This window comes from Haemaphysalis longicornis, unplaced genomic scaffold (genome assembly GCF_048455015.1).
Source record: "Haemaphysalis longicornis isolate Haplotype H1 unplaced genomic scaffold, Haemaphysalis longicornis Haplotype H1 scaffold_19, whole genome shotgun sequence".
Classification (NCBI taxonomy): domain Eukaryota; kingdom Metazoa; phylum Arthropoda; class Arachnida; order Ixodida; family Ixodidae; genus Haemaphysalis; species Haemaphysalis longicornis.
In genome coordinates, this window is record NW_027526288.1 from 6183969 (window position 1) to 6211945 (window position 27977).

Consider the following 27977-nt stretch of genomic DNA (forward strand, 5'->3'; position numbering starts at 1 on the left):
CGTATGTGATGTAATTACGAAATAATACGTGAGGTGTTTCAGTTTCTTGTAATGCAATCACATCGGGGAGTGGACTTGGCTTAGATGGGTGAGGGACGGTTATTTGTTTCTATACGTGCGACAATTTCACTACCCTTATAGTAAGTCGTGAGGGAGATGGAAAAGACGCCAGAGGCGTGGTAGATATATTAGACGAAAGGCTCACTGTCCGTTGAAGTTGGTGTGGCTGATGAGTAGTCACCTCAGAATTTTTATGGGAAGCGGGAACGACTTCTTCCAAGTATAGAATGCATTGGACCTGCTCCTGTGTGAACGGGGTTAGTTCGGCGATGATCGCTATAAAAACGTTTTTGTTCGGCTCGCGCTTTCATCGTCATCGCTCGTTTGAAATGTGTGCTCTCCTGGATTCCAAGTCTGTAAACATCGGCTTCGACGGTCCGCATTGGACTCGGATGTTACATTTGGGGCGTTTGGTTGCTGGTTTCCCGACATTTACATGTATTTTGTGCCATTTCGAAGTAACTGCAGTAAACTAATTGCAAAAGTTCTGTTCAGCTTTATTTCGTTGTAGACACATCACAGTATACAGCACTTTTCTTATTTACACTGTCATTTTGCACCGCTGAATTCACAATGCAGTCATAAGGCCATCACAATACAGCCCCTTCCAACATATTTATCATTTTTGAGGCGACTGCGTCAGCGTACTCATACTATCAGAATTATGATTGATAATATGTCAGACACCATCCCTTTAATACCCGATTTTCGTTATTTCACAGGTCCAGTTTCTCAATTTAACAACGTTTTCGTACTTGGCCTGAGGAGCTGATTCAGTTGGGGTCATACAACAGTCGCTGCATATTACACTTTTTTGTTGTGCTGGCACAGCTTTGTTCTTAACGTGATGATGTGCAAGAGCAATACGTGTTAGACGACAAAAATTGGTTTATCCCGGCTTGCTTGAGTCTTCGTCGTCTGCTCCATGTACCTCTGTTTTTAACGCCTCATATCAGTTACAACACGCAAAGGTGGACCCATGTGCACTGCACAACAGTCCACTCTAGACAACCATGCATAATTCCGCCTTCCTGCTCTGCACGCTCTATAACCAATCATTAAACACAGGCAGTTCATTATTCGCAAAAAAAGCCTGATCACAGTCAGTTCTTAATCATTCTAACGTTTGTTCATCATGTGAGCATGTACAAAGCTGGTGTATTTTCCTGGAGCGCTTCCCTTTTTCACAAACGTTTTAGGAAGAGGTTACCGGCATGTCTAAAACCGCGGCACCTCGCTCAGCTATTATTAAACTGCCCACAATAATATATGCCCGTTCACCTTCCCTCTTCTACTCTAAAACCAGCACTAAGGACCCCCTCACATTCCAAGTACGTTAACGCGGGTGCCTCCGCATTCAGAGTGAGACTTTCAGATTTGCAAGGCTCGTTTGTTAAATGTTCTCAAAATCATCCAGCTCCAGCTGTGGGCACTAGGCCTCAAAACAAGCATCAATCGGTTCTCCCGAAAACTCCTCATGTCAGCCTTCCTGAGAGAGCTGTTCCTCCGACCTTACATCAACCTCAGACCAAGAACCTTGTTCTGCCTTCATAATTATGCACGTGGACTTTGGTCTTTAAAATGCGGACATAACCTAAAAATACTGCGTTCTTAAAGCCATTTCAAATGTATATAAAAAGCAGCACATTTTCCGGCGATTAGACGTAGCAGGTCTGTCATAACGTGACGGCGCATTCGTACACCTTGATTCCGCAGCGATGCAGTCTTCCGCACCTGAGTTCATCGTGTTCACCTTCAAGATCAAGATGGCGGTGCACTGGTCATCCTCTGAAGTGTACAACACGCACCTACCACAAATGCGACAGATGTGTAAGTGCGCTGCATTTTCTGAAAAGCGCAGCGCACAAAGAGCCTGGAGTGTAGAGTTGCCTTTGTCACTGGCGTTTAAGTATATCATTTGCACACTGGCACTTGGCTCTCCCTGTTTCGGCGCTCTTGCTTCTTGGCGGGGCTTCAAGTTCTCGTGAACGCACTCCTAGCCTTGCAAACACACGCGCACCGACCGTGTCCCAAAGACCAGCATGACAAGAAGCACTGAATGTCGGCAGTTCTCATCACTCCGTTTAACACGGCCGGTTGCCTTTCGTGGTGCTCAATCCTCAGTCCAGCCTCAGCCATTGTTCAATGGGCGTCTATCCGCATATGGCGTGCCCGTATCTACGTGGGCATGCGAAGGACACGTCACGTGATGGCCAATGGAGGGGCCACCGGTGGTGGTGCAGTATCCCAGGAGGGCGCCCAGAAGCGCACGTGTCTCGAGCCGGCACCCTGAATCCAGCCGGCCAGCGCCCTTCGGTCCAGCAAGCTGAGCTGGTTGGGATCTGGCCTCAGCGGATCCTCGTTGTGGCCCGCGTCAACGCCACCGACGCATTGTTGCCTGGAGGCGTATTCCCAGAAGAGGGAGCGAGATGCCTCGTCCTGCTGTCTCCTGCGTAAATGGCACACACGCGAGACGCGTAACATGAGCAAGCCATCATATGGCCTTCCATACTGTGACAAGAAATATCGCATGTTCAGGTTTTTGCAACCACTGAGAAAAAAGTGCTAGGATAGGTGTGCGCTAAAAAGGGCAAAGGTTCATAGGTATGTCGTTCGTTCCCGCGACTTCCGGTTCGAGATCTGTGCAGGCTTCTTCGCCTGGAGAGGCCTCTGGAAAGATCTCTCGAGGCCTAGAGATCTCTCCAGGCCCTTCACACGCGTGTGTGCGTGTTGTTTTTGTGTCACAGAGCGCTTAACTTTCAGAGAAGCCCCTAGAAGGATCAGTCGTTCTTATTCATTTAATGAGCGATGCACGGGCGTTTTTTCTTTGATGCAGATAAACAACAAGCGCACACACACGTGAACGCCGCCGGCGTACGGGAGGCCAGGAGAGCTCTGTAACAGGATGCTGCTTTTTCATCACCGTCATCACCAGCCTATCTACGCCCACTGCAGGGCAAAGGCCTCTCCCATTAATCTGCCATTAGTCCGGTCCTGTGCTAACTGCGACCAATTTTTCCCCGCAAACTTCTTGATCTCATCTGCCCATCTAACTTAATTTCTGCCGCCCCATGCAGCACTTTCCTTCTCTAGGGATACACTCTGTTACCCTTAATGACCAACGGTCATCTTGCCTTCGCATTACATGCCATACCCACGTCCATTTCTTCTTCTTAATTTCTTAGTTGCTTTTTACCGGTCACCTATAGTTGTGTCTGGTATAACAGCTTTTATTATAAAAACATGATCCTGAACAAATGCTTTTTTTAAACTTTGCGCATACTTTACTCTAATGAACATCTTGAATCAAAATTGGTGTTATTACGATTTATTATCCCAGCTCCCCAAAATATGAAAGTAGCTATGCTAAAGCAGGTGCAAAAGCATGTAATACTGATTGACTATTTGAATACCGTGGTTTGCTCTGTTTGACTAATGATCATTTTGTAGTTGTTTCAAAGCAGCAGCGAAGTTCGCAGGGACCACAACACGCAGGCAACTACCCGCGACAGCCCTAATTATTGTAACGTCTGTACAAAGGCGACCACTACGACCGCCCAATCTTATCACTGCCCTTGTCTTTTCTGGGCTCAGAATTTTTGTTAAATTGTAAACCATCTAATCGGTCATCGATCCCGGTCTTCTTTCTATGTTTCCACATCATGAATCTCTTGCGGGAGGTACAGCCGCCTGGTAACAGGTGCAGGAAAAAAAGCGGGCAATTGACTAATGAAGTGGTTGGCCATCTCGTTTCAAGATCGCCGATCTCTTATTTTATCTCTGATTTTGCTACTGTGATTTTGCTACTGATTTTACTACCCGCTAATTTTGACACTGATTTTGCTACTGGCTGTTGCACATACGAGTACAAGGGGTAGGTACGGTACGCTCTCGCGTTTCCCCCCAGGTATGCATTGCACTTTAACACAAGGCAAAATATTAAAATGAAATCGAAACTTTAGCAAAGTCTTTTGCCTGGGCTCATGTTTTCCTATTTCAGGTTTCCCGGCTGATTTTTATGTTGTTAAAAGCGTATGACCCGCACGTCTGCACATACTCTTACTTTACACGTCCCTGCTGTTTAATTAAAAGCACTGCCTTTTGGTCACCCTCTCAACTCCATCGCAACCACGAAAGTTGTCTTCTTAACCAAAGAAATCAAGGATATCAAAAAAACCTTCAAGTTCCTCACAGCACGACATCTATATACGTTATAAGGCAAGTATTCGAAAGAAAGGTTTTGAGTGTGTTAGCTGTCCGTTAGTATTCAGGTGATACGACCTAGTGATAATCCTACGGTCACGTTTCTTGAACGGAGATTTCGTCAGCGATCGCCAAACGCATCAACAGGCCCCTATGACATCATAAAAACACGGCGGAACCGTTATTGTGAATTTCCATTGTTCATTTGATTTGCTTAATATCTGGAACGTTTGTTTGCAGTTTGCGCTACACTTTGTATCATTGCTACGGGTAAAAAGCAATGTTTCTAACGAACTGTCCTGGTATTTTGTCTCCAAGACACCTTAGGTTAGTTAGGTTGGACAAAAACAGCAGAGGTATCGTCTTTATTCTTGTTTTTGTGTGTGTGTGTGTGTGAGTCTGTATTCTTAATTGTTAGGTTCATCACCACAGCAGGCACCTACAATGAGTCGTAAATGCACCCGCCGCGGTGGCTCGGTGGCTAAGTCGTTGCGCTACTCAGCACGAGAACGCGGGTTCGATTCCCGGCCACGGCGGCCGCTATTCTAATGGAGGCGAAAAGCAAGAACGCCCATGTGTAAGAGATTTCGGCGCACGTTAAATATCCCCAGCAGGTGGTCAAAATTAATCCTGAGCCCTCCACTACAGCGCGCCTCACCGCCTGCGTTGCGTCGGCGCGTGAAACCCTACAATCAATCAAATCGTAAATGCGATGCGCACGAACGATCACGTTCGAACTTTCATGCGATTTGGCTTCAGCGCACAACCTACGCGCAATCATTGCATAGCGTTCACTTACTTGCACAACTTTGGCTCGGGCACCCCGAAGACGTCCACAGAATCACAACCAATGCTCTCCGTCAGCCTTACGGCGTGCCACAAAGTCGACGGTTCTGCGCCAGACAGGTCGTACCTGGGAGAGCACCATTTTTGTTGTTGTTTCATGCGCAGCACGTTTGTGCAGTAAAGCGTATGATATTTCATCATTGCATACATGTTACGATATAGCATGCACTTTCTAATACACAAGAGTCCGGAGTCAAGGTAATTGCGAAGCCCCTTTCACCAAGAATTGTGCGCCAAGTTTACGTAACAGCAGAAATCGCCGTGTGCGTTTGGAAAGGTCCCATCGCATGCTTCAATGCACATGCCTCTGTAAGTCACTCAAATAGCCTCACCACTGCCGAAAAAGCAGTGACAACGAGATTCAGCTACGCTCGAATGGTGACGATGAGATTCTAATGTCGTTCTCCGTCTCGTAAGGCGACTACCACCCGGCTTTCTTCAGTCTTCCTACCCGCTCTCAAAAAGCATTTAGTTTAACTACAAAAAAGTTACGTGCTTGCATGAGAGGAAAAAGTACACGAAACTGCAAATGGGAACCGTAGACGCACTACAGAAGTCCCTCAAACGGGGTGTCATGGGCTATGTCGCTGCATGCTACAACTTGCACATATTTTCAACAGCGATGCTGCTTAAGCTGGTGAGCTACACAGCGCGAAAAAAGACCGGAGACGAGAAGAAGGCTGCAAACAAACGCTGACTTCCAATTAATCTTAATGAAAAGAAACAGACACATAAATATACATCCTATCCCAATGGTATTGCAGATACCGCAGCTGCAGCACAGCCACGTGTACAAAACTGATTAAAACCCGCAGTCGGCAGGTATCGAAACATGTAACAAGGAAAATAAACCGTAATACCGAAGCGAAATTCCTCCGGCCTTACGGCTGCGTGTTTTGTGGATTTGTTGTCTGTATATTTGCGATCAACGTATGTCAAATGGGATGATGCCTACAACAGCAAGGAGTTTGTATAGGCTCTTCAATTGTTCCACTGTCGAGTGACTTGTTGCTGGCTTTTCGTCTGCCAAAAAGTGACGTGATCCGTGAGAAGCAGTACGCCGGGATGTCCGCATAAACCCGGTGTACTGCTTCTCGAGCCGCGGTATGTGCCGCTTCATTGCCGACTATTCCTGAATGATTTAATACCCAAATGCTGAGGTCAGGTAGGCGATTCCCCATCCAGGTTCCAACCAAGGAGGAGACCACCACCTTTGGATAAACAGTTACCCTGGCAACAACCACCTCCTCCACCACCACCGCCACCTCAACTCAGGAGCCCAGAAGATTGGCCTGGTCTTCCGGAACGTGAAAGAAGCCGCTCCAATTCATCGATCAACAAAAAACGTCGCTCTGCAAGCAAAGAGAAAGAAGAAACCCAACCACCGCCACCTCCAACACAGCACAACAATAAGCAGGTGAGCTGGGGCAGCGCGGGCTCCCATCCTCCTCAGAATCAACACCAAACACTCCATCCCTCCTTGGCACATTCACAAGAACTAGCTAGCATGCGGGCGGAAATCGAAGCGCTCAAACAGAGCATGTCGAAACTACAAAAAGATAACTTGGCCTTGCAGTCAGAGAATCAAGCACTGCGCAACAACCTAGCTCAGGCAACAACCACAACGGTAGCAGAACTGAACTCTCCTCCTGTCAAAAAACGCGTTGTAGAGACTCCCGTCACTAAAGAGGTAACTAGCAAACTCACTGATCACGACGAAAAACTCGATGTCATCAACAATAGGCTCAACAGGTTGGAACAAACCCTCGAAACTAAATTTCAGGACATTGACACGAAACTCCACAACACCATGGAGCTCCTAAACAACATTATGAAAGGCATCGAGTCACCACAGCATCATCAGGTACCAACAGACACCCCGCAACAATCCCCAGCACCACATGTCGAACGCGGAAGGAACAAACCATACAGTTAAAGTCTGGCAGTGGAATTGCCGGGGATACAAACGTAAACGATCCGCTTTGCAATTACTGGTTCAATCTCAAGACAGTCCTCCCGATATAATTGCGTTGCAAGAGACAGATACGCACACGAGGTTAGCAGGCTACAAGACATTTCAAAACCAGAGTGACCCGAAAACGGCGGTACTGGTCAACCGTAACCTCACAGCATCCCGGCAAAATTTTGACAGTGTTGATATTCAGCACGACCTAATAACAGTATACGCCAGAAAACGGACCGACACCAAAATCTTTATTCTCAACGTATACAGCTCCCCAAAACATCGCGAGCATAGATTCAACCACCTGTTCTCGCTGACTCGTAAAGAAGCCGGACCGCATGCTCTCATAATTTTAGGAGACTTTAATGCCCCACACACTGCATGGGGATACAAGAAAAGTAGTGCTAAAGGGAGAGACCTCTGGGATAAGATACAACAACACCACCTTAATATCCTTAACGACCCAAGCACTGCTACCAGAGTCGGCAATAGTGCGCAGGCAGACACCAGCCCCGATCTTACATTCACTTTACACATCAAACAAGACAAATGGAAGAACACAGGACATACGTTAGGCAGTGACCACTATATTATAGAAACCATTATAGCGCACACTGACAGAATTAGATATGTCCCCCGACAACAAACACTCACGGAGTGGGATGACTTTCGCACGCTGCGAGAAAACAATGCAGAAGAGACCCCCATAACAGACATTGATAACTGGGCCTCGCAGCTTCTATCTGATATCAAAACCGTGACAAAACAGATAGATAAAGATATTCCCTCTGTAACAGTGGACTCCAGGCTTGCCCATCTCTGGGAAGCTTTCCAAAGCATTCAAAGACGCTGGAGACAGAATAAATTCAATCGTAAGCTCAAACTACGACTAACCGCCCTTCAGACGGAAATCGAAAAACATGCAGCAGAACTGGCTCAAAGCCAGTGGGACCAGATATGTGACCAGCTGCAGGGCAACCTACACCTTAAGAAGACGTGGCAACTACTTAGGCACCTAATTGACCCCAGTACCAGTAGGACGGAACAAAGTGGTCGCCTAACCCAGATAATACAGAAGTACCAAGGATCGGATTCAGAACTCCTAGATGCACTACGTGACATTTACCTTCCCTCCACCCCGAAATCGCAACTACCACCCTACTCGGGACTAGCCAATCTGGAGCTGGACCGAGATATTACAGAAGCTGAAGTCAGAGCCGCATTAGCCAAACTCCGATCAAACTCAGCCCCTGGTCCAGACCAAATAACTAATAAAGCATTGCGCAACCTGGACGATAAATCAATTGCATCACTCACGCAGTATATTAACGAATGCTGGCGAACGGGCAGTATACCCAAATCGTGGAAGCATGCCAAAACAATCCTAATTCCAAAGCCAAATAAACCCCTTGAATTGGAACACCTCCGCCCTATCTCCTTGACATCATGTCTGGGTAAGCTCATGGAGCATGTCATCCACGCACGACTCATGCATTATATGACTGATACTGATCAATTTCCTCCCACCATGGTGGGCTTCCGGCCAAACATGTCTACCCAAGACGTCATGCTCAGGCTTCACCATCATATTATAGAACCTAGTACAAACACTCACGACTCTGCTGCAATTCTAACTCTGGACCTGAAAAAAGCCTTTGATAATGTCACCCATGACGCAGTTCTTAAAGGCCTACAGTCAGTGAACCCAGGGGAACGAATTTATAACTATGTTAAAGATTTTCTAACAGACAGAACGGCCGCCCTCCATGTAGGTGGCCTTAACACCCCCGCCATCGACATGGGGGGTTGCGGCACGCCCCAGGGAGCGGTCATATCACCACTTCTGTTTAATCTGGCCATTCTGACAATACCACAAAAACTTAGCCAAATCCCAGGACTTTACCATAGCCTATACGCTGATGACATTACGCTCTGGGCAAACCGAGGCAGTGATGCGCATATCGAGGAAGTCCTCCAGCAAGGCATAAAGGTAGTGGTAGAAGAAGCCGCCAAAGCAGGGCTTTCATGCTCGCCTTCTAAGTCAGAATTACTTTTGATATCACCACAAACCCGTAAACCGGAGAAGCCAAACATCAAGCTACACATTCTAGAACACCCTATCCCAGAGGTCTCGCGCATCCGGGTACTTGGTTTACTCATTCAAAATGACCGAAAAAATGGAGAGTTCCTAAATATAATGGAAAGAAACGCTACCCAAACAGCCAAATTAATTCGCAGAATCACAAATCGTCATCAAGGCGTGCAAGAAAACGAAAAGGTCCGCATTCTACAGGCGTTCGTTTTAAGTCGACTCATGTACTCTCTCCCTTACCTTCGCCTGACTAGGCAAGATATTGAACGGGTCGATGTACTTATTAGGCGAACGTATAAACTTGCACTTGGCCTCATCCCCGGCACATCCACTGCCCGCCTCGAAGGCTTAGGCCTCCACAATAGAGTCAGCGAACTTATCGAGGCCCACTTAACGAGCCAGTACGAAAGACTATCACGATCATCCGCAGGGAGACACATACTCCAAGAGTTATCTATTGGACACCACACAAACTACACACACCTCTATCCTATACCACCACACATCCACGCAAGGCTAATAATAAAACCACTACCACGCAACATGCACCCCGAACATCACATAGCCAGGAGAAAAAACGGGCTGAAGCGCTCCACAAAATACACAGCAATAACCCAAATACCATCTATGTGGACGCAGCAGAATACAGGCACCATGATGCATACGCAGTCGCTATAACGGACCTCTCTAAAAGACTTCTAAACTCGGCAACTATACGAGCCACCCGCCCAGAAACGGTGGAAGAGGCGGCCATAGCCTTAGCCTTAATACGGAATCCCACCCCCAAGACAATCATTTCTGATTCAAAGACTGCAATTCAAAATTTCGCCACTGGCCGATTATCGCGAGTGGCACTCAAAATTCTGGGACAATGTCCACCCATATCCCCAGGCCAGACAATTCACTTGACCTGGGCACCCGCACATTCCGGCCTCGAGGGAAACGAGACGGCCCACGAACACGCCCGAGGGCTCACGATCCGGGCAGGGCCTAATCTCTATCCCTATCACGGGGCGCGGTCTGCGAGGGATCGCCTGGTCACATTTAATGATATCACCACACACTACCGCCTCTCCCGCCGGATCTACCCACCGGCGGACCAGCAATTAGATAACCGCAAAGCTCATATTTGGCGTTTGCTACAAACGAACACTTTCCCCAACCCAGCCCGTCTTACCCACGTACACCCAAGTCTCTACCCCACTGCAGCCTGCCACCTGTGCGGTGAACACGCCACCCTATCTCACATAATATGGGCATGCCCCCAGGATCCGTTCCCACTGATCACCACTGAGGAGCACTGGGAGGCCGCGCTCCGCAGCTCCGATCCGGACCTTCAGGTCCGGCTAATCGACAGGGCTGAGGAGGTCGCTGGTGAGTGGATGCCACCGGCTACAAGCGCGACCTGAATGGCATTAACCGAAATAAAGTTTTTCTGTCTGTCTGTCTGTCGTCGTTATGAGAATATGGAAGGCTGTTGGGGAAGAATGCTTCACAGGAAGTTTCAACAGGCTTCTTTAGAATCCGTCAGTAATGTCAGGAAGGTAGTAGCCCCGGCCACTGTCTGCGTTGCGGACAGTGGTTGTGGCTACGGTCTCATGTTATTATTTAAAGGAGTACTGACACCAAATTTTGACGCCTAAAAAATGATATCATTGGCTTCAGTAGTTTGTACAGACGCCTCACAGAAATTTTTGCAGCGATCCGAGGCCGGAATCACATCTAAAATCGATTTTGATTGTCCAGGCCGTGAGCTTTCACAAATCGGCAGCACTAGCGAAATCGCTTTCGGCGTGACGAAACATTGGCCTGCGTGTCTGGCCGGTTCAGGGTGACGTCATATAGTCTTTTTCGGAACCGGAAACGATATCCTGCGCTGCTGTTGTCGGTGGTATTTGTTTGGGCAGGATACGCGGACGTAGCTGTGTGAGCAATGCTTGTAAACGTTGCGTGTTCGACGTCTTTGCTCTTCAGTTCGTGGCCGGCGCATGGTATTCCCTTGCATTGGTGCCGAAAACTGCGCGATGTCGACGGGCACCGCGGCGACGCGGCGGTGCCCGTCTATCTACTTTCTCGCATGTGGAACTTCTTTTTTGCGATCAGATTGATTAGAAGAGTGGCAACAAGCTGTTGCTATCACGGTCTGCGCCGGTTCGAGCCGCAGTGATATTAAAAAACGGACGACGGCGAAGACATCGCCAGCCTAATCGCCTGGCCAAATAAAGTTGTTCTGTCTGTCGGGCGGCAGCGACTCATCCGAGTCTGACGATTCAGACGACATGTCGACTGCGCGGGCGAGGGCGGACCATGTGCAATCGTAGCAGACGATGCGGCGAGCGCATGGAGGAAAGAAAAACGTCCCTGACGTCACGGGTGAGACCGTGACGTAAGGCTGGCCCGCTTGCAGGCTGGCCTTCGAACGGCCATTTTCCCGCGCGGCGACCAAATTTGAAATTGGTTGCGATAAACGTGCTATAATTAATTCTGTGTTGGCGGCTGACGGCTTTCGGTTCGATTTTCGTAATTACTGGGCCAATAGGTATTCTTTACAGCATAAAAACTGAAAGCGAGAAATTTCGTGTCAGTACTCCTTCAACACTGAAATCGCATAGGCGTTATCGGTTACGTAGGGAGAGATATATGTGCACCTTAGTCCATTTGATGTTGAAATTGTGCCTGGAGATAGTGGATGTGGGCTGTTCGTCGTCCAGTGTTATAGGTAAGGTGCATATTGCAAGGAATTGGGGTAACACGAGTGTGTCCCGTATAGACCGCGCAAAACGTATTCTGCATCAGGAGACCGCAGCTAATGAATATATAAGGCGTACCAGGGTCGCGGGTCCGGCATTTGTAAGTTGGAGCCGTTGGAGTTGTGAAGTGCGTGGTGCCTCACAGAGCTCTTCCCATGTGATTTGTAATCCCAGTTGTAACAGCTTGCCGTTCGATGTGCATGTGGTAAAAATTAATCCGGACCCCTCCACTACGGCGCGCATCATCGCCTGTGTAGCGACGGCGCGTTCACTCCATAATCAATTCCTGTTGCGAAGCTGCCTCAATTGTCTTTAATCACTTTAACAGGAACGCCCAAGTCAGAACAACATTACGTGGTGTCCTTGAACTTGCTTTTGTGCTGTTTTGCTGTACTGTTTCGGTACTCAGTGTGGCGTCTTTATTTTGAACAATGTGCGCAGTATGTATCAGATATGGCTCGGTACTTTTGATGTCCTTTACGCGCTGATGCCTTTTCAAGTAAATACCAATTGCTTTGTATACACAGCATCTACATATTTTGGTTGCCCGCATATAAATATTCTGTGTGTGATTTTGATTCCGCACATTTATATTTATATGTACTTATCCGCAGTGTTCCCAAGTGCAGGATGCAATTACATCGTAACGTAAAGGGAAACCGGCATCAGCATATTAGTTTTAAATGCGTCGAAATTATCTTCTCTCTTCTAATTCTCTGCGAGCTCGCCGCATCCACAAAACAACGCCAGGACGTCCTCGTCTTCCTCTCTTTCTGTCCGGGAAGTTAACCATTTCGCCCCTGGGAGATTCAACAGAGGTTTTGCGCTAATTCGGCTCTAATTCTTCTATTGCCGACATATCAGGTAGTCATCGATTTCTCGGTTCATTTCTTTTTTTTTACTTTGCAAATTTGAGCTGTGCGTTGGAACCATGTCGCAACACTTTTCATTTTCGCAACCCCCTTTACTCAACGTCCTGCAAGGGAGCCTGTGAGGCTTCTGAAACAAACATACATTGTAAAGTCGTTTAATCTCACGTAAGTGAGTTCAAGAGACAGAGATGTAAGCACAAGCAGTCCAAGGTGAACGAGCTGCCGTTATCGGTTCGTGCGGCGCGATCACGCTCAGGTGAGGACAGTTGTCGGACCGTGGCGCATTCCCGTGCAGGAATTGGGTGGTCGCTCAAAGGAATACGACGGAAAGCGCAGTTACCGTTCTACAGCTAATTTTAAAACAGCGAAAGATAAAGTAGGCCAGAAAATGTTCCGTCTGTGACGATATAGCGCGTATAAAGGTGTACCAGAAGCATTAGTTCGACACGTGAAGTGTCAACTCGAACGGTACGGCTTCAGTAGAACCTCCTTGATGGTTTGGGGTCCGTTTTTCGGCGAAGGAAACCTTCGCACTCGCAACTAAGCATGGAGAAGCAGACGAAGACGGCGACGGCAGGATAAGGTTACAAAGAAAACTGTATTTGTAATAATGTACAAAATGATATTTATAAAAATTGGTGACAACACTGCTCTCTTAGCGATCTCCTGTACTCACTTACGCCACAGATATGCTTTCTTAGCGATGACTGTTACGCAGGTACGCCCTCGAAACACAATCTCTATACATGCGGAATGCACAGAGGTTTACCGCTCGGTTGGAATACCTACAACCCAAGCTAGCGCTGACCGTCATACATGCAAATTTATCACCTCATGTCCACGTTGCCTCACCGCGCTCCACACGATTAACTCCTCCTTCTGACGTAGTGCTCGAAGGAGAAAGAATACACGCTGCTGAAGCATGTTTTTCATGGGGCGGGAAGGTCTCAGGCATCCTCACGGCCACGAGTGTCGTTTCCCGTTGCAGGAGTAACTCACTGCCCTTATTTGAGCTTCAAAGCGCGAAAACAGACCAAGGACGATATGAGGAGTGACTACAAACAAGTTCTGACTTCCAACTAATTTTAATGAAAAGCAACACACACACACATAAATATAGTCCCTCTTGTCCTGCTTCTTCTCATCCCTGGTCTGTTTTCGCGCTGTGAAGCTCATGCATTACCACCTAGACGGAACCCTCATGCCGTTATTTGGGTGAATTGTTAAAGACAACCCCTGAACAACCGCCCTTCGTTATTCTATTACTGAGCAGACGCCATCCCGAAACATCGTACACGGGAGCTGTGTTCCTCGCAATGCGATTTTGGCAGAGACTGCAAAGCAGCGGGAACAGGAGCCCTCTACTACAGCGCGCCTCATCGCCCGCGTTGCGTCGGCGCGCAGTCAATCAGTCAAAAGCAAAGCAGCGGGTGTGGGAAACTAACCGCTGGCGCGTGACCCCCGCGCTCGCGCGTGTTTCAGCTCCCAACTCCCGCGTTGTAATGCAAAAGACGTCAGCAGCCTTACAGCTTGCATACTTTGTGTCTTAAAAATGAGGCCACACAACATCTTCAGGACATTTTAACCAAACAAGGGTACCAAGATTTATTTTTTGTTTGGTTGTTTTTACCAGATTCTAATGCACCCTTCGCAGGTGCATGAATTTCTATGTCCGATCATTCGTCCGATGTCCGTAGTGTGGCAGCAGTTCCTTCCTCCCAACAGTTAGCATCATAGTCCCGCTCACTGTGGTACATAAACTTCTGCTTTGGTGCAATTCAAAACAACCATCACGTGTTGCGGTGCTGAGCCAAAAGGTGCGGCTTTGACCCTGGCCGCGACCGCCATTTTCTAGCAAAGGCGGGAAACGAAAACAACGGAGGGCCGAGATTTCAGCGCACGTTAGGAATTTCCAAGGGTGCTAAATTAATTAATTCATAGCCCTTCACTACGGCACGCCTTAGAGACCAGATGTTGCTTGAGCGCGTAAAGCGCCAATCGAAAGAGAAAATAACATTAGAGGAACCCAAACTATGATAAAACAAACCCCACCGCAGTTCAGCGCAAAAAAATACGTAAGAGGGCGCGACAGACGAAAACATGTGCACTATAGCCCCTCTCCTCGTCAGTGCCTGCCCTTGTCTTAGCGTGCGTCTTTGTCTGTCGCGTCTGAAAATTTTGCTCTTAACTGTGGCGGATCATAGAACACCAACTAGCTCGGACCTGTACGTTATTATGACAAATTGAAACGCAGATAAATTTGTGATTTACACCCAGCGGACTTTACTGTGGAGAATTCATGCATGCGATGCCTATACTACCGGCCCATGGGTGAATTCACCCACTCACCCCAAGGTGCTTGCGTGCTGCGCGAGGCTCTTGGCGGCCGCGTGTTCGGCGCTCCTACGGAGGTTCAGCAGGCGTGGTCCTCCGTCACCGCTGCTCTCCAGCCGTGTACGTAGTGAGGCCGGCGTAGCTTTCCTCGGAGTGCCGAACACTACGAGGTAATTGCTCGCCAAAGGACCGCTCGCCAATCGCTGCGGTCGCCGACCACGCTTCAAGAGGTCATGGAGCCTGCGGTTTGTTTCAAGAATTATAGGCTAGTCAGGGATGTGTCAGGTTTAGTGGTATACGAGAATTCTGTATGGTACCTACTGGTAGGACATTGCAAAAATTTGGTAGCGCTAAGACAGATGACGAAGTGGGTTCACACACCCAGGGCGCTATAAAATTCTTTTTATTTATTTATTTATTTGCTTATTTGCTTGTCTGTTTGTTTTTTCCTTTATTTATTTATTTATTTATTTGCTTGTTCGTTTGTTTGTTTTTTCCTTTATTTATTTATTTGTTTGTTTGTTTGTTTCTTCTTTTATTTATTTATTTATTTATTTATTTATTTATTTATTTATTTATTTATTTATTTATTTATTTATTTATTTATTTATTTATTTATTTATTTATTACCAACCAGCTCTCTGCGGCCAAGGCAGTATGGAATATGGTGAATACATATATACAGCGATGTAATAGAGTAGAAAAAAGTACGAAATATTCCTGGCACAGATCACAACAGAATGGTTACTGTAAAATAATGGCGTGGAGCAGGTATGTACTTGGGCCACATCTATGTAACAGCTGCGACAAAAAGATACAAAGGGCTTTAGAACAAATTGAACTGATCACAGGTTCCAAGTCGTCCGCCGGATCTATTTGGCAGCTTTTAAAGGGGTCCTGAAATACCTTCCGCCGATGCGTGGATGTACATGTAACCAAATAAAGCAATGTATTCGCAATCTCCTCCCGCAAGAATTTTGTTGAAGCGATGAGTATTAGCTGAGAAATCGTAAATCAAAAACCGCGCATTATCGTCGCGCCGCGTTTCCTCCTCTTTTCAACTTACTCTCCGCTGTTGACGGCGAGCGAGCCTTCCCTCCCATGATGCTGCGCTCCTCGGCGGTGACGTACTTCCGCTATTGCGCTGCTCACACAGCCGTCTGCTACGGGCAAGCTTTGTTGACACCGTGAATACCGCACTCCGCTCAAGGCTGGAAAAGCGAACGAAAAATCTGGCCTCATGTGTGCGGCGACCTGGCCTTGCCCTTTCGCGGTGTACGTTGCTGCAGAACTTTGCTATCGGCGGCACGCGACTCTTTATGGGCGGCGAACTCGCAGCCGCACGGGGAGGATCCTGCGCTCGCTCCCTTGGATGCACAGCGCACTGTTTATCCAAAAAGCGCCGTATCAGATGTGGCCCGGCTGGTGCCGGGTCTTATTTTGCGGCGGTGGTAATTCCTGGCGGCGGCATGTGAAAAATACATTTTAAACCGATACAGAACCCGTGCACAAAACGCCAGTTCAGCTTGGGGCGACGCGTGGTGGAGAGCGGCAACGTTGGCAAAACATGCTCCGCCGAGGCTCTGAGCTTTCTAGCGCTGGAGCGTGCACCATTTCTTTGACAATATCAAACATCGGTTGCCCTGGCAACAAGGCACAAACCGCTCTAGAAGTCAGTTACGGTTGCGTGATCCCGGTTCAGCTTGGGGCCCCACCTCGCGGCATTTGGGCACTGCAGGCATACTACTCACTCCCATTTGGAAGTGCGAGATGCGTTTGGCATTACAGGAGGCGATGGTGTGTGTGTTGTGGACGCCTTTGTTTCGCGATGAGATGCGACGTTGTGCTTCTGCGGGTGGATAGTGCTTCCCATGGTCTGGATTATCTTTCTCAAGCGGCGTACGACTCAACCTCGCATGGCGTATGTGCAGTGTGCATGGCTAAAAGCCATCTCGGCTAGTGCGCCAGAGTAAAGTGACTTGCTGTTCGTCCCCGCAAACCGCGCGCGAGGTGAGTGCCGAATTTACGAGGGGCAGGAGGAGGCAACCCATCGTCTGTCAATCGCGGTTCGGACTTGCAACGCATGTTGTGACGTTGTGTTCGTTCGAAACGCATCTCTGGATTGTTTGGAAGTTGAATAAATAAAATGTATGCGTCAAACCCTGGCATTCGGCTCAGGGCGTTCTCTGCGATTGCAAGAAAGAAGTGCCACGGGGCTTCAACGCTTTCTTTATGGAACGCACTCAAGTAAGAGAATATTCATGTCGTGTTATGGCCCTGTTGCATTCAATACAAACGGTTAAGCGTTTGTTTACACTTGTTTCGTTTGTCGCAAAATGTCCAAGCGCTCCGGCACTCCGCTGGCAGATCAGCCGGCGAGCCGACGCTGAGCAGACGACTCATCTCTTTGCCGGAAGTGCGTAAAAAAGCCGCCCAATAGCAGCATGTCTAGCTCATGACGAACATCTGGGAATCGATGATGTAGACATGTGAAGATGGCGGCGTCCAAAAACACGAAGGAAAGGGTGAGAAAAAAGCGACAAACTTTGCAACAAAAGTGTGAGCTTTCCGCTGCGCGTAAAAGAGTAATACTTGGCACAGATGATGTTGACGACCCAATCTAACGATTGCGCTAGTCAATTTAGTGTGCTCAAAACGCCTTTCAGGGCCCCTTTAAGGCATCAGTACGACCGTAGAACTAGAAAGCTGGCGTACGTACTACAGGACTGTTAAAAATATAACATTTAGCACTCTATGCGCCCATGAGTAGCGTATGAACACCCCGTTAGAACATTCTATTACAACTGCAATAGCATTCTCCTGCTCTATCGGAAGTCATTTGCACCAACCTCGTCTACTGCCTTTCGCGCTAGTGGCCACCCCATTAACTTACTTTTCACTTCCGATTTCTCTTCGCGCTTCAGCGCTGTATGATGTCTAATAGACGTCAGTCAACATTCCGCATTGTTGCGAAATAAGGCTAGCCTGCAAAAAAGAGCAAGCTATATATGAAAGCGCCGTTTTAAGTGCGAATGCACTTTATAAGCGACCCTGAATTCCGGCGACCGCCGTCCGTTCACATCGCAACAGCTGCGGGTGCGCGCGCTCCTCGTCTTCCTTGGCAACGGGGGGAGATGGGCGCGCGCTGCCTGGCCGCTGATATGGCACATACCCACGTGGGGGATTGGCCAGGAATCGGGCGTGAGAAGGGCTAGAGTACTGACACGAAATTTCAAAGCTGAGATCCGCTCTAGCAATCAAGTACAACGTCAACACAAATAGGTGTCTGTGCATGGCACATACCCACGTGGGGGATTGGCCAGGAATCGGGCGTGAGAAGGGCTAATGCACCCGCTTAAAGGAGTACTGACACGAAATTTCAAAGCTGAGATCCGCTCTAGCAATCAAGTACAACGACAACACAAATAGGTGTCTGTGAATAAATGCATCTTTCTTTCTTTGTAGTTGTGTGTGTGTGTGTGATCTCTCTTTCGCGAACATTACCGAACCGCGCAAATTCAACTCGTGCATTCGCACTTTCACATTCTTCCCCTCGGGGAAATGCGGGGAAATTCAAGATTCCGCATTGTTGCGAAATAAGGCTAGCCTGCAAAAAAGAGCAAGCTATATATGAAAGCGCCGTTTTAAAAGAAACATTCTCTAGTGACCCCCTTTGTCCGTGGCTTGATGAACAGCGTTCTCGTTGCTGCCGCCGATGTTTATACGGATGCTTCGGTTGTCTACATAGTGTTAGTTGCCACGCAGGTACTTTTTAACGCTACTTAAACATAGCCCAGTGCTAGTATATGAAATATTCCAAGTAGAAATTTGTATCATCATCATCATCATTTATTCTACCCTTAAGGGCCCCTTGCTGGGTATTACATAATGGGCAGGGCAAGTACGAAAATTCCACAGTAGGTGATGAGTGCACTGAGCATGCGCTGAGTGTGTCGTTTTTTTTTTAGTTCTCCGGTTTTTCTTGGAAAGCTGCGTAACAGGTAGCGGCAGCATGCCGGTAGCAATGATGTGGGGCGCTTTAAAATGGGATAAAATGTCCCGGGGACACCTTAAAGTTTCATTACATTTAGCTTATGGCTTCTATGTAAAGAAATTGTTCAGGCAAAAAAATTCGATTTCAAAATGTCAGTGCTAACTACTGCTCGGAATAAGCGCCATCTTATCTTCAAAGAAGTTCTACGGGGGCACTTCCCCGTTCCCTATGACGTCATCGACTATACTCACGTGTCTGCGTGCAGCAGACGAAACGTGGTCTTGCTTCCGACGTCCTGGTCGTAGCCCTGACCCGGGGACCGGCCCAGGCGGATGACGCAGTCAGATGCGTCCACTGATCCTCCCAGGCCCGAACCCAACAGGTGACCTGCATAAAAAGGTATGTACGTCCTGCTTGGTGACGGGTCACGCAGAAGGGCGCCACAAAGCGGGTTCGGCCTGCCTGATCACGCAAGTTGCACAGTCATGTTGTTATACTAAGGTCCCGCATAACACAACGTTCCAATGTTCTTCAAAAAGGCCATGAAGACATACAACAGCTTTGTTCAGTTTGAAAAAAACTGGTTTTTGATAACTTCCTCAGCTCCGCTAGCCACATAATGCCTTTAACTGAAAAACGTCCAACAACTATCAAAAAACTTTCAAATTTCGCGCTCCAGTGACGCAATATGGACATATGGACAGGGGGGACGTAATATGGTCATCTTAAAAAGATAATTGTCAGTGTGTTAACTGCACATCAATATTCAAGTGATACGATCGAACAAAGTCGGAGGCCTTCATACAATAGCCCAGTCATGTTCCATGGACGGCGGGGGCTAAGTTTGGCGACCGCCAATCTAACAAACAAGATTCTGTGACGTCGTTGAGATGCCGCTGGGGAGTTGTATTTATTAGTACAGTAAAAGCCCGTTAATTCGAACTCGGTTAATGCCAACTTGCGGTTAATCCGAATCGACGCCCTGGTCCCGCCACAGCCCTGTAATTTCAATGGGAGAAAACTTCTGATTAATCGAACGCGTCGGTACACAGATCGGTTCATTCCAACTGGGATCCCCTGGTTTCCATCGATCCTCGCAAAAGAGATCGGACAAGAGTGATTACAATAAGTTGCAAATTCAAACCAAACCAAACCAAACTAGAGATCCAAAACAACGAAACAGAAAAACAACAGTGTAGAGCGCGCGCTACGCTGCTCCAGCAGATTATTTTGCTTCTGCAGCGGGCGCCGCGCCACCGGTGCCGTTCGCTGTTCCAGTTGAATGAAAATTATTTACGAGATCACCTGCCACAAACGTTTTGTAGCGCCTAATTCGCTATAACGAGTCCAGAAGTGACTTTGTGTTCTCCACGCGCAGTGTGGCGCGATGTCCATTCATTCTAGCGCCCACCCGCTAATTCGAACTCCGCTTAATTCGAATAATTTTATGGTACCCTTCGAATTTGAATTAACGAGCTTATACTGTATACCCATTATTTATTAGGAGTTGGCGATTAAATTGTTTTTGTGGTTATCGCGACAAGTCAGACTTTTTAATGAAACAAACTTCTACTATTTTGTCTTCATGGCCCTGTTTAATACCGTCGGATGACATTGGATATCCACGCCTGCGTGGTTGTTGCTCAGTGTGTCAGAGGATTCATCATGAATGAAAGTGACTACGGCACCTCAGAAGTCGTCACGATCCTTTACCATGCGCTGAATGCAGCGGCAAGGGGTGCTTCCGTGGCTTCTCCAGCATTTCCATGGAGGCGCTACCCGTGACGCAGACGCTTACACACACAAGGTGCGCCACATAGAGTGCGAGTACGTGCACCTTATAAGGTGCACGTAGTTGCAACAAAACCGACGCCAGATATATGTGGCGCGGGTTTTGTTGCAACTACTGTCGACAGTATTCTCGGAGAGTAAAACAGCATTAAAAAGGTGACTCCGCGTGAATCAACTTCTGGTGAAACCTTTGGGCGCATACCTGAGTACCCGACCAGTGCGCAGGTGGCACAGCTGACGTTCGGCTGCTCCTGTCCCACGAAATCAGAGGCCTCGGCTCCACCTTGCGACGATGGGGCACCTGCGTTACGGCAATGGCGACAGCTCTCGTCACGTCCTGTAGCCGATGAGCCGATAACCAAAGCGTGTCCGTACATAAAAAATTTCCAAGGAGCCAAAACAAAAAGCAGCAGGAATAGTGGCGCTTCCGCCTTTCAGTGCCTTACCATTGTCCGCGTGGAGCCTTCTCCACACGACATCACCGCTCCTCGGCTTTCTTTTTCCTTAGATGTTTTGCACAGGTGAGGATAGCGAAAACGCACTAAAGAGAGTCATGATATTGCGCAGCGCGTCCTCATCACAAAGATTGCGACCTGTCTAAGTGCAATCAGGTGGATACGCTGGGGAACATCGATGCGGAGTGGATAAAACGCGATCAGTGTCAAGAGAAGGTCAGTGAGAATTCAAATAGATAACACGTGGAACATCAATTGCACATGCCCTCTGGCCAAGCCTTATGAGAGATACCTCATGTATTTACAAAGGCCGACCCATTAAGATCACCATCTCGTTCCGTACGGCAAAGCTGCACGACATCAGCCATGAAAATATGCTCGTAGAACAGAGCAAGCATCTCTGCTTCTCGCAATCCCGGCATCTGCGGGCCCGTAACAGGGGACGCGGAAAGACAGGAGTCTGAAGTGATCCAGGCGTTTATCTACCCTCTACTCAGGGGAATCCCAGTTCAACCATGGCCGAGACGCCGAGACCCCGGCAAAGTGGGATACATCGGCTTTCACTGGCGCATGCACAGCTGAGCTAACAAACGTCATAATTACACATTTAATTGAGCAATATGTGTGTGCATTTGGTGTTCGCTTACAGAGTTGGCCAACGAACGAAAACGGTCGTAAAGATTACTTGTTGCGGGTTGCACAGAAAGACATGCTGTCCAGCAATAAGACAGAATGTGAATTTCGTCCAAGAAAGAAGGTGTATAGTGTGAACGTAATAAAACGGTGTAACTAGCTGCACGCCTGTAACGGCTAACCGAAATGTTTCTTCTGTCATGACTCTTAGTAGCGTGTTAATGCTGTGTATTTCTTCTAGAGCCCACAAGCTGCCTATCACCGGCAGGGGGGAGGGGTGTCGGTCTACTGTCTACTTTTACAAAAGCTTAAAATATTCCCATACAGGGAAGCAACATGCTCTTACTTCCTGTCTACAATCTAATCTTCTGAAACACTTTAACATCGATCTGAAATCATCCATCATGCCTTCCGACCACAGGCAGCGAAAAAGCCGGTCGTTTCCAGGCGAACTTTTAAAAACATCCGCTCAAATTTCACGCCACTAATAAGCCAAACCATAACTCAAGGCTAGACCAATCAAAGCCAGTGAGTCAAACAAGCACTATAGATACTAACGAACCCCTCTTCGGCGTTTTCGCACCACGTAACACGTCTGGCACATTCCATAAAACGTCTAAGACAATTGCTAAGCAAGCGAAAACCGTTGTTCATTCCATGATTTCGCATATCTTTACAACATACTGAACAAACCACTTGCCACGGTAGCAACGCTAAAAGAACGCAGCAGGTTGTTGTCGCTGCGTCTGAAAATCGGAAGGTGCACGAACAGCAGAGGGCTCGCCGTAGAGGGACAGGAATGCTTTCGGATTGGTGTAGTTTCACAAAGGTGCGTGGCACAATCCACGGGTGCCATTTGAGGCCCACACTGTCCTTACGCGGAAACGCTGCCCTTCATAAAGCACTGAATAAATTATTTTACAGAAAAAAAGCTTTTAGATCTTCACAGGGAAACGTGTCTCACCAAAGTTTCACAAGTTAAGCCATCCTCGTGCCAATCGATGCATTGATCCATTTTACATTCTAGCTGTCCATGTTCGCCGCAGCGCCACTCACTGAATATCTGTCTCCGAGCCACCAGGTGCGGACGCACGAGTCGGTTGAGCCGGAGCCTCTCCTGGTGCAGCTCCCGATGCTGGGCGTCCACGGGCTCAGCGCCGTGTCGCTGGTAGGTGCGACCCCTCACCTCACGGTCTCCGCCCACGTGCCGGGGACGCAGTCTGCGCACCCTCGGCACCAGGGACGCTCCTTCGCTTTCTCCCGTAGATTGGTCGAAGGAGGCGAAGCCGGCGAGCATCTGGAGCGTGCACAGCAGGCACGCCAGCCAGAGAACGGCCGGCACCAAAAGGCGACGGCAAGGACGCCAACCCATCACTGTGTGAATAAAACCGGGGCAAGTGTGAAACCTAGTCTGGTGGCATGCCTTAGTGCAGTAGAAGGTGCGATTATGCAACTAGCCTGGCGGCATGTCTTAATGCAATAGAAGGCGCGATTATATTCATCTCTACATGTCCCGTTGCCACCATTGTCCCGTGTACATGAAGACAATCACACCATTCTCGAGATGTGACATCTCTCTCATCATTTCCTGATACTCTTTTCAATTTCAATTTATTTTGTGAAACAAATACATAGATGTAGTTATGTCCACGAGGCGTGGAAAAAAGAGACTCGTATGTCTCCTCTTCCTCGTTCACCAACAGAGCATTTATGTTCCCTTCAGACAACAAAGGCATTCTCTCCCTCAATTCTTCTCTCTCTCTCTCTCTCTCTCTCTCTCTCTCTCTCTCTCTCTCTCTCTCTCTCTCTCTCTCTCTCTCTCTCTCTCTCTCTCTCTCTCTCTCTCTCTCTCTCTCTCTCTCTCTCTCTCTCTCTCTCTCTCTCTCTCTCTCTCTCTCTCTCTCTGCTATTGATTTAAGCTTGCCAACGGCTTTCGCGGCACCCTTGAAACCTACCCGATGCTACCTACCACAGGCTGTCTTTTCATGCATCGCTCACACTCACAGCTGTTGCAACTTTCTGGGCGCGTACCGCCTCAGGACGGATGCATCTTTACCGCAAACAAGGCTACAGCACCGGGGACTGAAAGACTCGGTTTTGACAGTGCTTTGCAACGGAACGCTGGTCTCCAACACGACGGTTTTGAGGGGACACGCTCCACTGGGAACATGCGCAAGCGCGAGACGTGGTTTATCCGCTCTTTTTTCTGCTGTGGGCGGCCCATGCGTCGTGTAGTATTAACGCCGAAGCTGGAATTGTGACAAGCTCCCCGGCGCGTGCTCCACGCATGGGCACCCCGTTTTCACGGCTGTCGCCATAAAGGAATGTTAAAAGAGCAATACCAAATTGAAATTGCACGCAGATTTAGCGAAAGCTTACATCAAAACGAAATAATCGACCAGAGAAGGCAATTCTTTCTCCCTGTCATGTCATATTTTACTTCTACAGAATAAAAAATTCTCGGATACTGAATTCTGATTACGGAGTTTGAATGGGGAAGCCTAACGTTTGTCAGACTTCTATCTTGTTGCATCATGTTTGCGTCTCTTACTTTTCTTCGGTCTTTGCAGTGATGTGACCAGAATTTTTGGCATCTTTGACATGAACTGCTCCAACAAAGCAGACTGGCTACACTTCACGACACAGCTTCCCCACAATCGGAGATCTCCGTGGCTGGCGTGCACCTGCTGTATTCTCGTGCCGTCACGTTCACCTGTCACGCAGCCCGCACTTGGTATAGTCTTGCTCCCCTCTGGCAGGGGTGACGAGTTGGCGCAGTTGTAACGCACTAGTCGTCTGCTCTGGAGACCTGTCTTCAAAGCCCACATGAACCCTGATGGCTTTTTACCAACCTCTTTCTCTTTACAGTTGAGGTCGTTTTGGTGCCATTCCTGGTGGTGCCGCGGTCACTTTTTATGTTTTATCAGACATAGCTAAAGGTTACACCTTAGAAGCCCCATTGTTTAAGACAATTCCCCTTTTTGCTTTTTCTTTACACGTCATAATTTAGTGGCGCGGGTACGTGGCTTTTTTTATTAGCCAGTTAAATATACATCACCATAAGACATGCAGCTGCCGGTATAATTTCTGAGCTTGTATGCGTGAAAGTGTGGTGAACGAGGGTTTTTAGCCATTCATGGTTTGAATGACCCTTTACGCCTACAACGTGTTTGTGAAGGCCAAGGTAGAAAATCATATATTGCGGGCGCGCGCCAGTGTGAGCACCTGTTCATCTGAGCCAACTCTAGAAGGACTTTATGCGCTTGCATGCACTCGCATTGCAGCTTCAGGACGAGGTTGTCGCTGTCGAAGATGTCGTACGGCGCAAAAAAAGCTTAGCGTTTAAGCCAACTTTAAACGAAGGTAAGCAAAATACTCTGCAAGGCATATTAATCAGAAGCGGTCGTGCTTCTCCTCTTGCGCGCCAAATCCATGTGGGGAAATCCACTTCTAGCAATACTTGAATGACCTCCTTTTTTTTTCCTGTCTGCTTTTAATTCTTTCTCTGGGCTACTCTCCTCTCACCTCGCCAACAGCCTGCAGAGTGCAAGCGCTGTACATTAGCAACAGCGTCGGCAGCTTGGTAACCATGCGTGCTTTGAGCCCGTAGTAATTTTTCCCCGAAGCGGATAAAGGGGGTGTCAGTCTCGTCTCGATTAGCGCTGTAGAGGGCTTGGCATCCCAGATCGAAGCGAATGAAAATAATGAAGACGGCCACGGCAAGTCGAGCAGACCGACGCGTGTTATCACGCGCAGCGAAAGGGCTCCCGGCTCTTTCCTCTCTCCTGGCTCAATTCCAAAACTATCGACGTCGCGTTGACTGGCATGGCGAGCAGAGCTCCTCTCATTTCCGGATGGAGTCACGCGGTGCCCGCTAAGACCGGTGTTGAATTCCTGCCAGGCGTCGTCGTCGGCCCTTTGAACGTTCGCCCTTGTTTCACGAGCTTTAACTTCCATTTGTTTCCTTTAAGGGACGCCTCTTCGCTCGGTCCCCTCGCATAAGCGATCATTTGTGCGGGGCGTTATCAAGGCGTTATCGGAGAGCTACTTGAGCGCAAGATAAATGCAGGGCGTGGGGCTTACGTAAGGGGCGAAAAGCGGCGTCGACTTGCGGAAAATGACACGGGAGCTGACTCCTGCAAACACGCGCGCTTTATATATGACGGCCGAGAAAAACCGCCCCAGCTGTCAAGAGCGCAGCGGGACCAGAAAAAGTGAAAGACCGGCCGAGTAATAGTCCCCAAATATGATAACGTTCTTCTAAAATACCCCCCGTAGTGGCATTCCTAGGTGCGCCCCAGTAATCATTTAAAAATGGCGCCAAACGCGCCCTTATGTGGTACTGCCTATACAGTGAAAGATTCGTGTGGCGCACAGTGGTATGTACTTGGTTAATTTTTCTTCAGAAATGTGTAATAACGTTACTTTTACAATTACGCACAAATATAGTGCTCAATTACTTCAATTTTTCGGTAGTGCGGTATATGCCGCAATGGCGCTGTGTTAGTTCGAACTTGAAACAGTGGGCGAGCAAGAGCATCCAGGCGCTCTATGGAATAGTATTACCCGCCGCGGAGGCTCAGTGGCTAAGGCGTTGCGCTGCTGAGCACGAGGTCGCGGGTTCGATTCCCGGCCGCGGCGGCCGCTTTTCTGATGGAGGCGAAAAGCAAAAACGCCCGTGTGTACAAGATTTCGGCGCACGTTAAAGATCCCCAGGCGGTCAAAATTAATCCGGAGCCCTCCACTACAGAGCGCCTCATCGCCTGCGTTGCGTCGGCGCGTTAAACCCTACAATCAATCAAACCCTACAAGCATGCATTGAGAAACATTTGTTTGTGTCTGCCTGGTCGTGTATCCTTCTTTTTACGCGCACGTAATTCGGCTCTTTTTTTGTGCCATATCAGAGCGATTTCTTACGCCTGAAGTGCACTGCGCTATTAGCATTTACTCGCTTTTCTGAAAATCCGCGCATGAAGCGACAATTTTAAAAAATGAGACGAAAACTTTCAAGTAGGATTACTCAAAACACCATTTGTGCTGAGAAAAGGAACATTTTCTCTTCAACTATTGGGCTTTCCGACATCATTTTTCGTAATTTCGTAAGATGTTACTTAATGCTATATACACATTCTGAACTCAAATATATATGTTTACACCACAATTTCCTTTTTATTCACACTTATTTCTGTCACAAATTATTAAAATTATGCGTAAGTATAAGATAAATATTTTTTAATCAACGGTTATTGCCCGTACTATCGCGCCCAATTTGACTCGCAACAGGTGAGCGGCTGCCGCAGCTGCTCCCCGGGAAGCGCTGGCGCCTTGCAGCGAAGCATTCGAGAAGTAAAGGGAGAGGGGTCAGCTGTTCCAATACCCATCGGCATCCCCTGTGTGCACCATTGCTGGCTTCTTTTCTTGGCGGATGGTATAAATTGTTACCTCAAACGCTTTCGGAGTGGCTTACCGCATCGCCAGCGATAAGTTTTATCATTGGCTGCAATGCTCCTATGCGCATTTGCGCAAGCCTTCCAGTTTGATAATAATAGGGCTTAGCGAAATATCGATTACGTTCAATCTTCCACACAAATAAAGATATCTGAAATACTGGCTGACCGCATTTTTTTATTTATTGCTTCTGCCTCTAATTCTTGCAAAGCGTCACGGTACGAATTGCACTATTATGCTTTCAGCTACGTCACTGACGGCCACTGCGCCGCTTTGTTCCCCTCACCACAATTCTGGAGTCGCAAGGCTGCGCCCAGGTGAACTACATCGGGCAGCTTCATGTGCACTGCATTCGGAGCGCGAAATGCAACAGAGCACTCGGGGGTTGCTGATGAATATCGGAAGAGCGGACCCCCTCTCTCCTTTACTTCTCCAGTGCTTCGCTGCAAGGCGCCACCGCCTCCCGGGGAGCAGCTGCGGCGGCCGCTCGCCTGTTGCGAGTCAAATTGGGCGCGAACTCTGCTTAAGGAGAAAGC

At 48.2% G+C, this 27977-nt stretch overlaps 1 protein-coding gene across 2 annotated transcripts in view; it reads right to left on the minus strand.

Moving 5' to 3' along the window:
• Positions 1-1095: 1095 nt before the first annotated feature.
• LOC144166789 (alpha-N-acetylgalactosaminide alpha-2,6-sialyltransferase 6-like) overlaps positions 1096-27977 on the minus strand; it is a 138399-nt gene continuing 111517 nt past the window's right edge. For both annotated transcript variants that reach the window (XM_077696275.1, XM_077696276.1), the window contains exons 2-7: positions 23050-23367; positions 21108-21206; positions 19366-19501; positions 15136-15360; positions 5063-5176; positions 1096-2509 (exon numbers count right to left, since the gene is read on the minus strand). In XM_077696275.1, coding sequence (XP_077552401.1) covers positions 2263-2509; positions 5063-5176; positions 15136-15360; positions 19366-19501; positions 21108-21206; positions 23050-23367 — 1139 coding nt within the window. In that variant the 3' untranslated portion in view covers positions 1096-2262. The remainder of the gene's footprint in view (positions 2510-5062; positions 5177-15135; positions 15361-19365; positions 19502-21107; positions 21207-23049; positions 23368-27977) is intronic.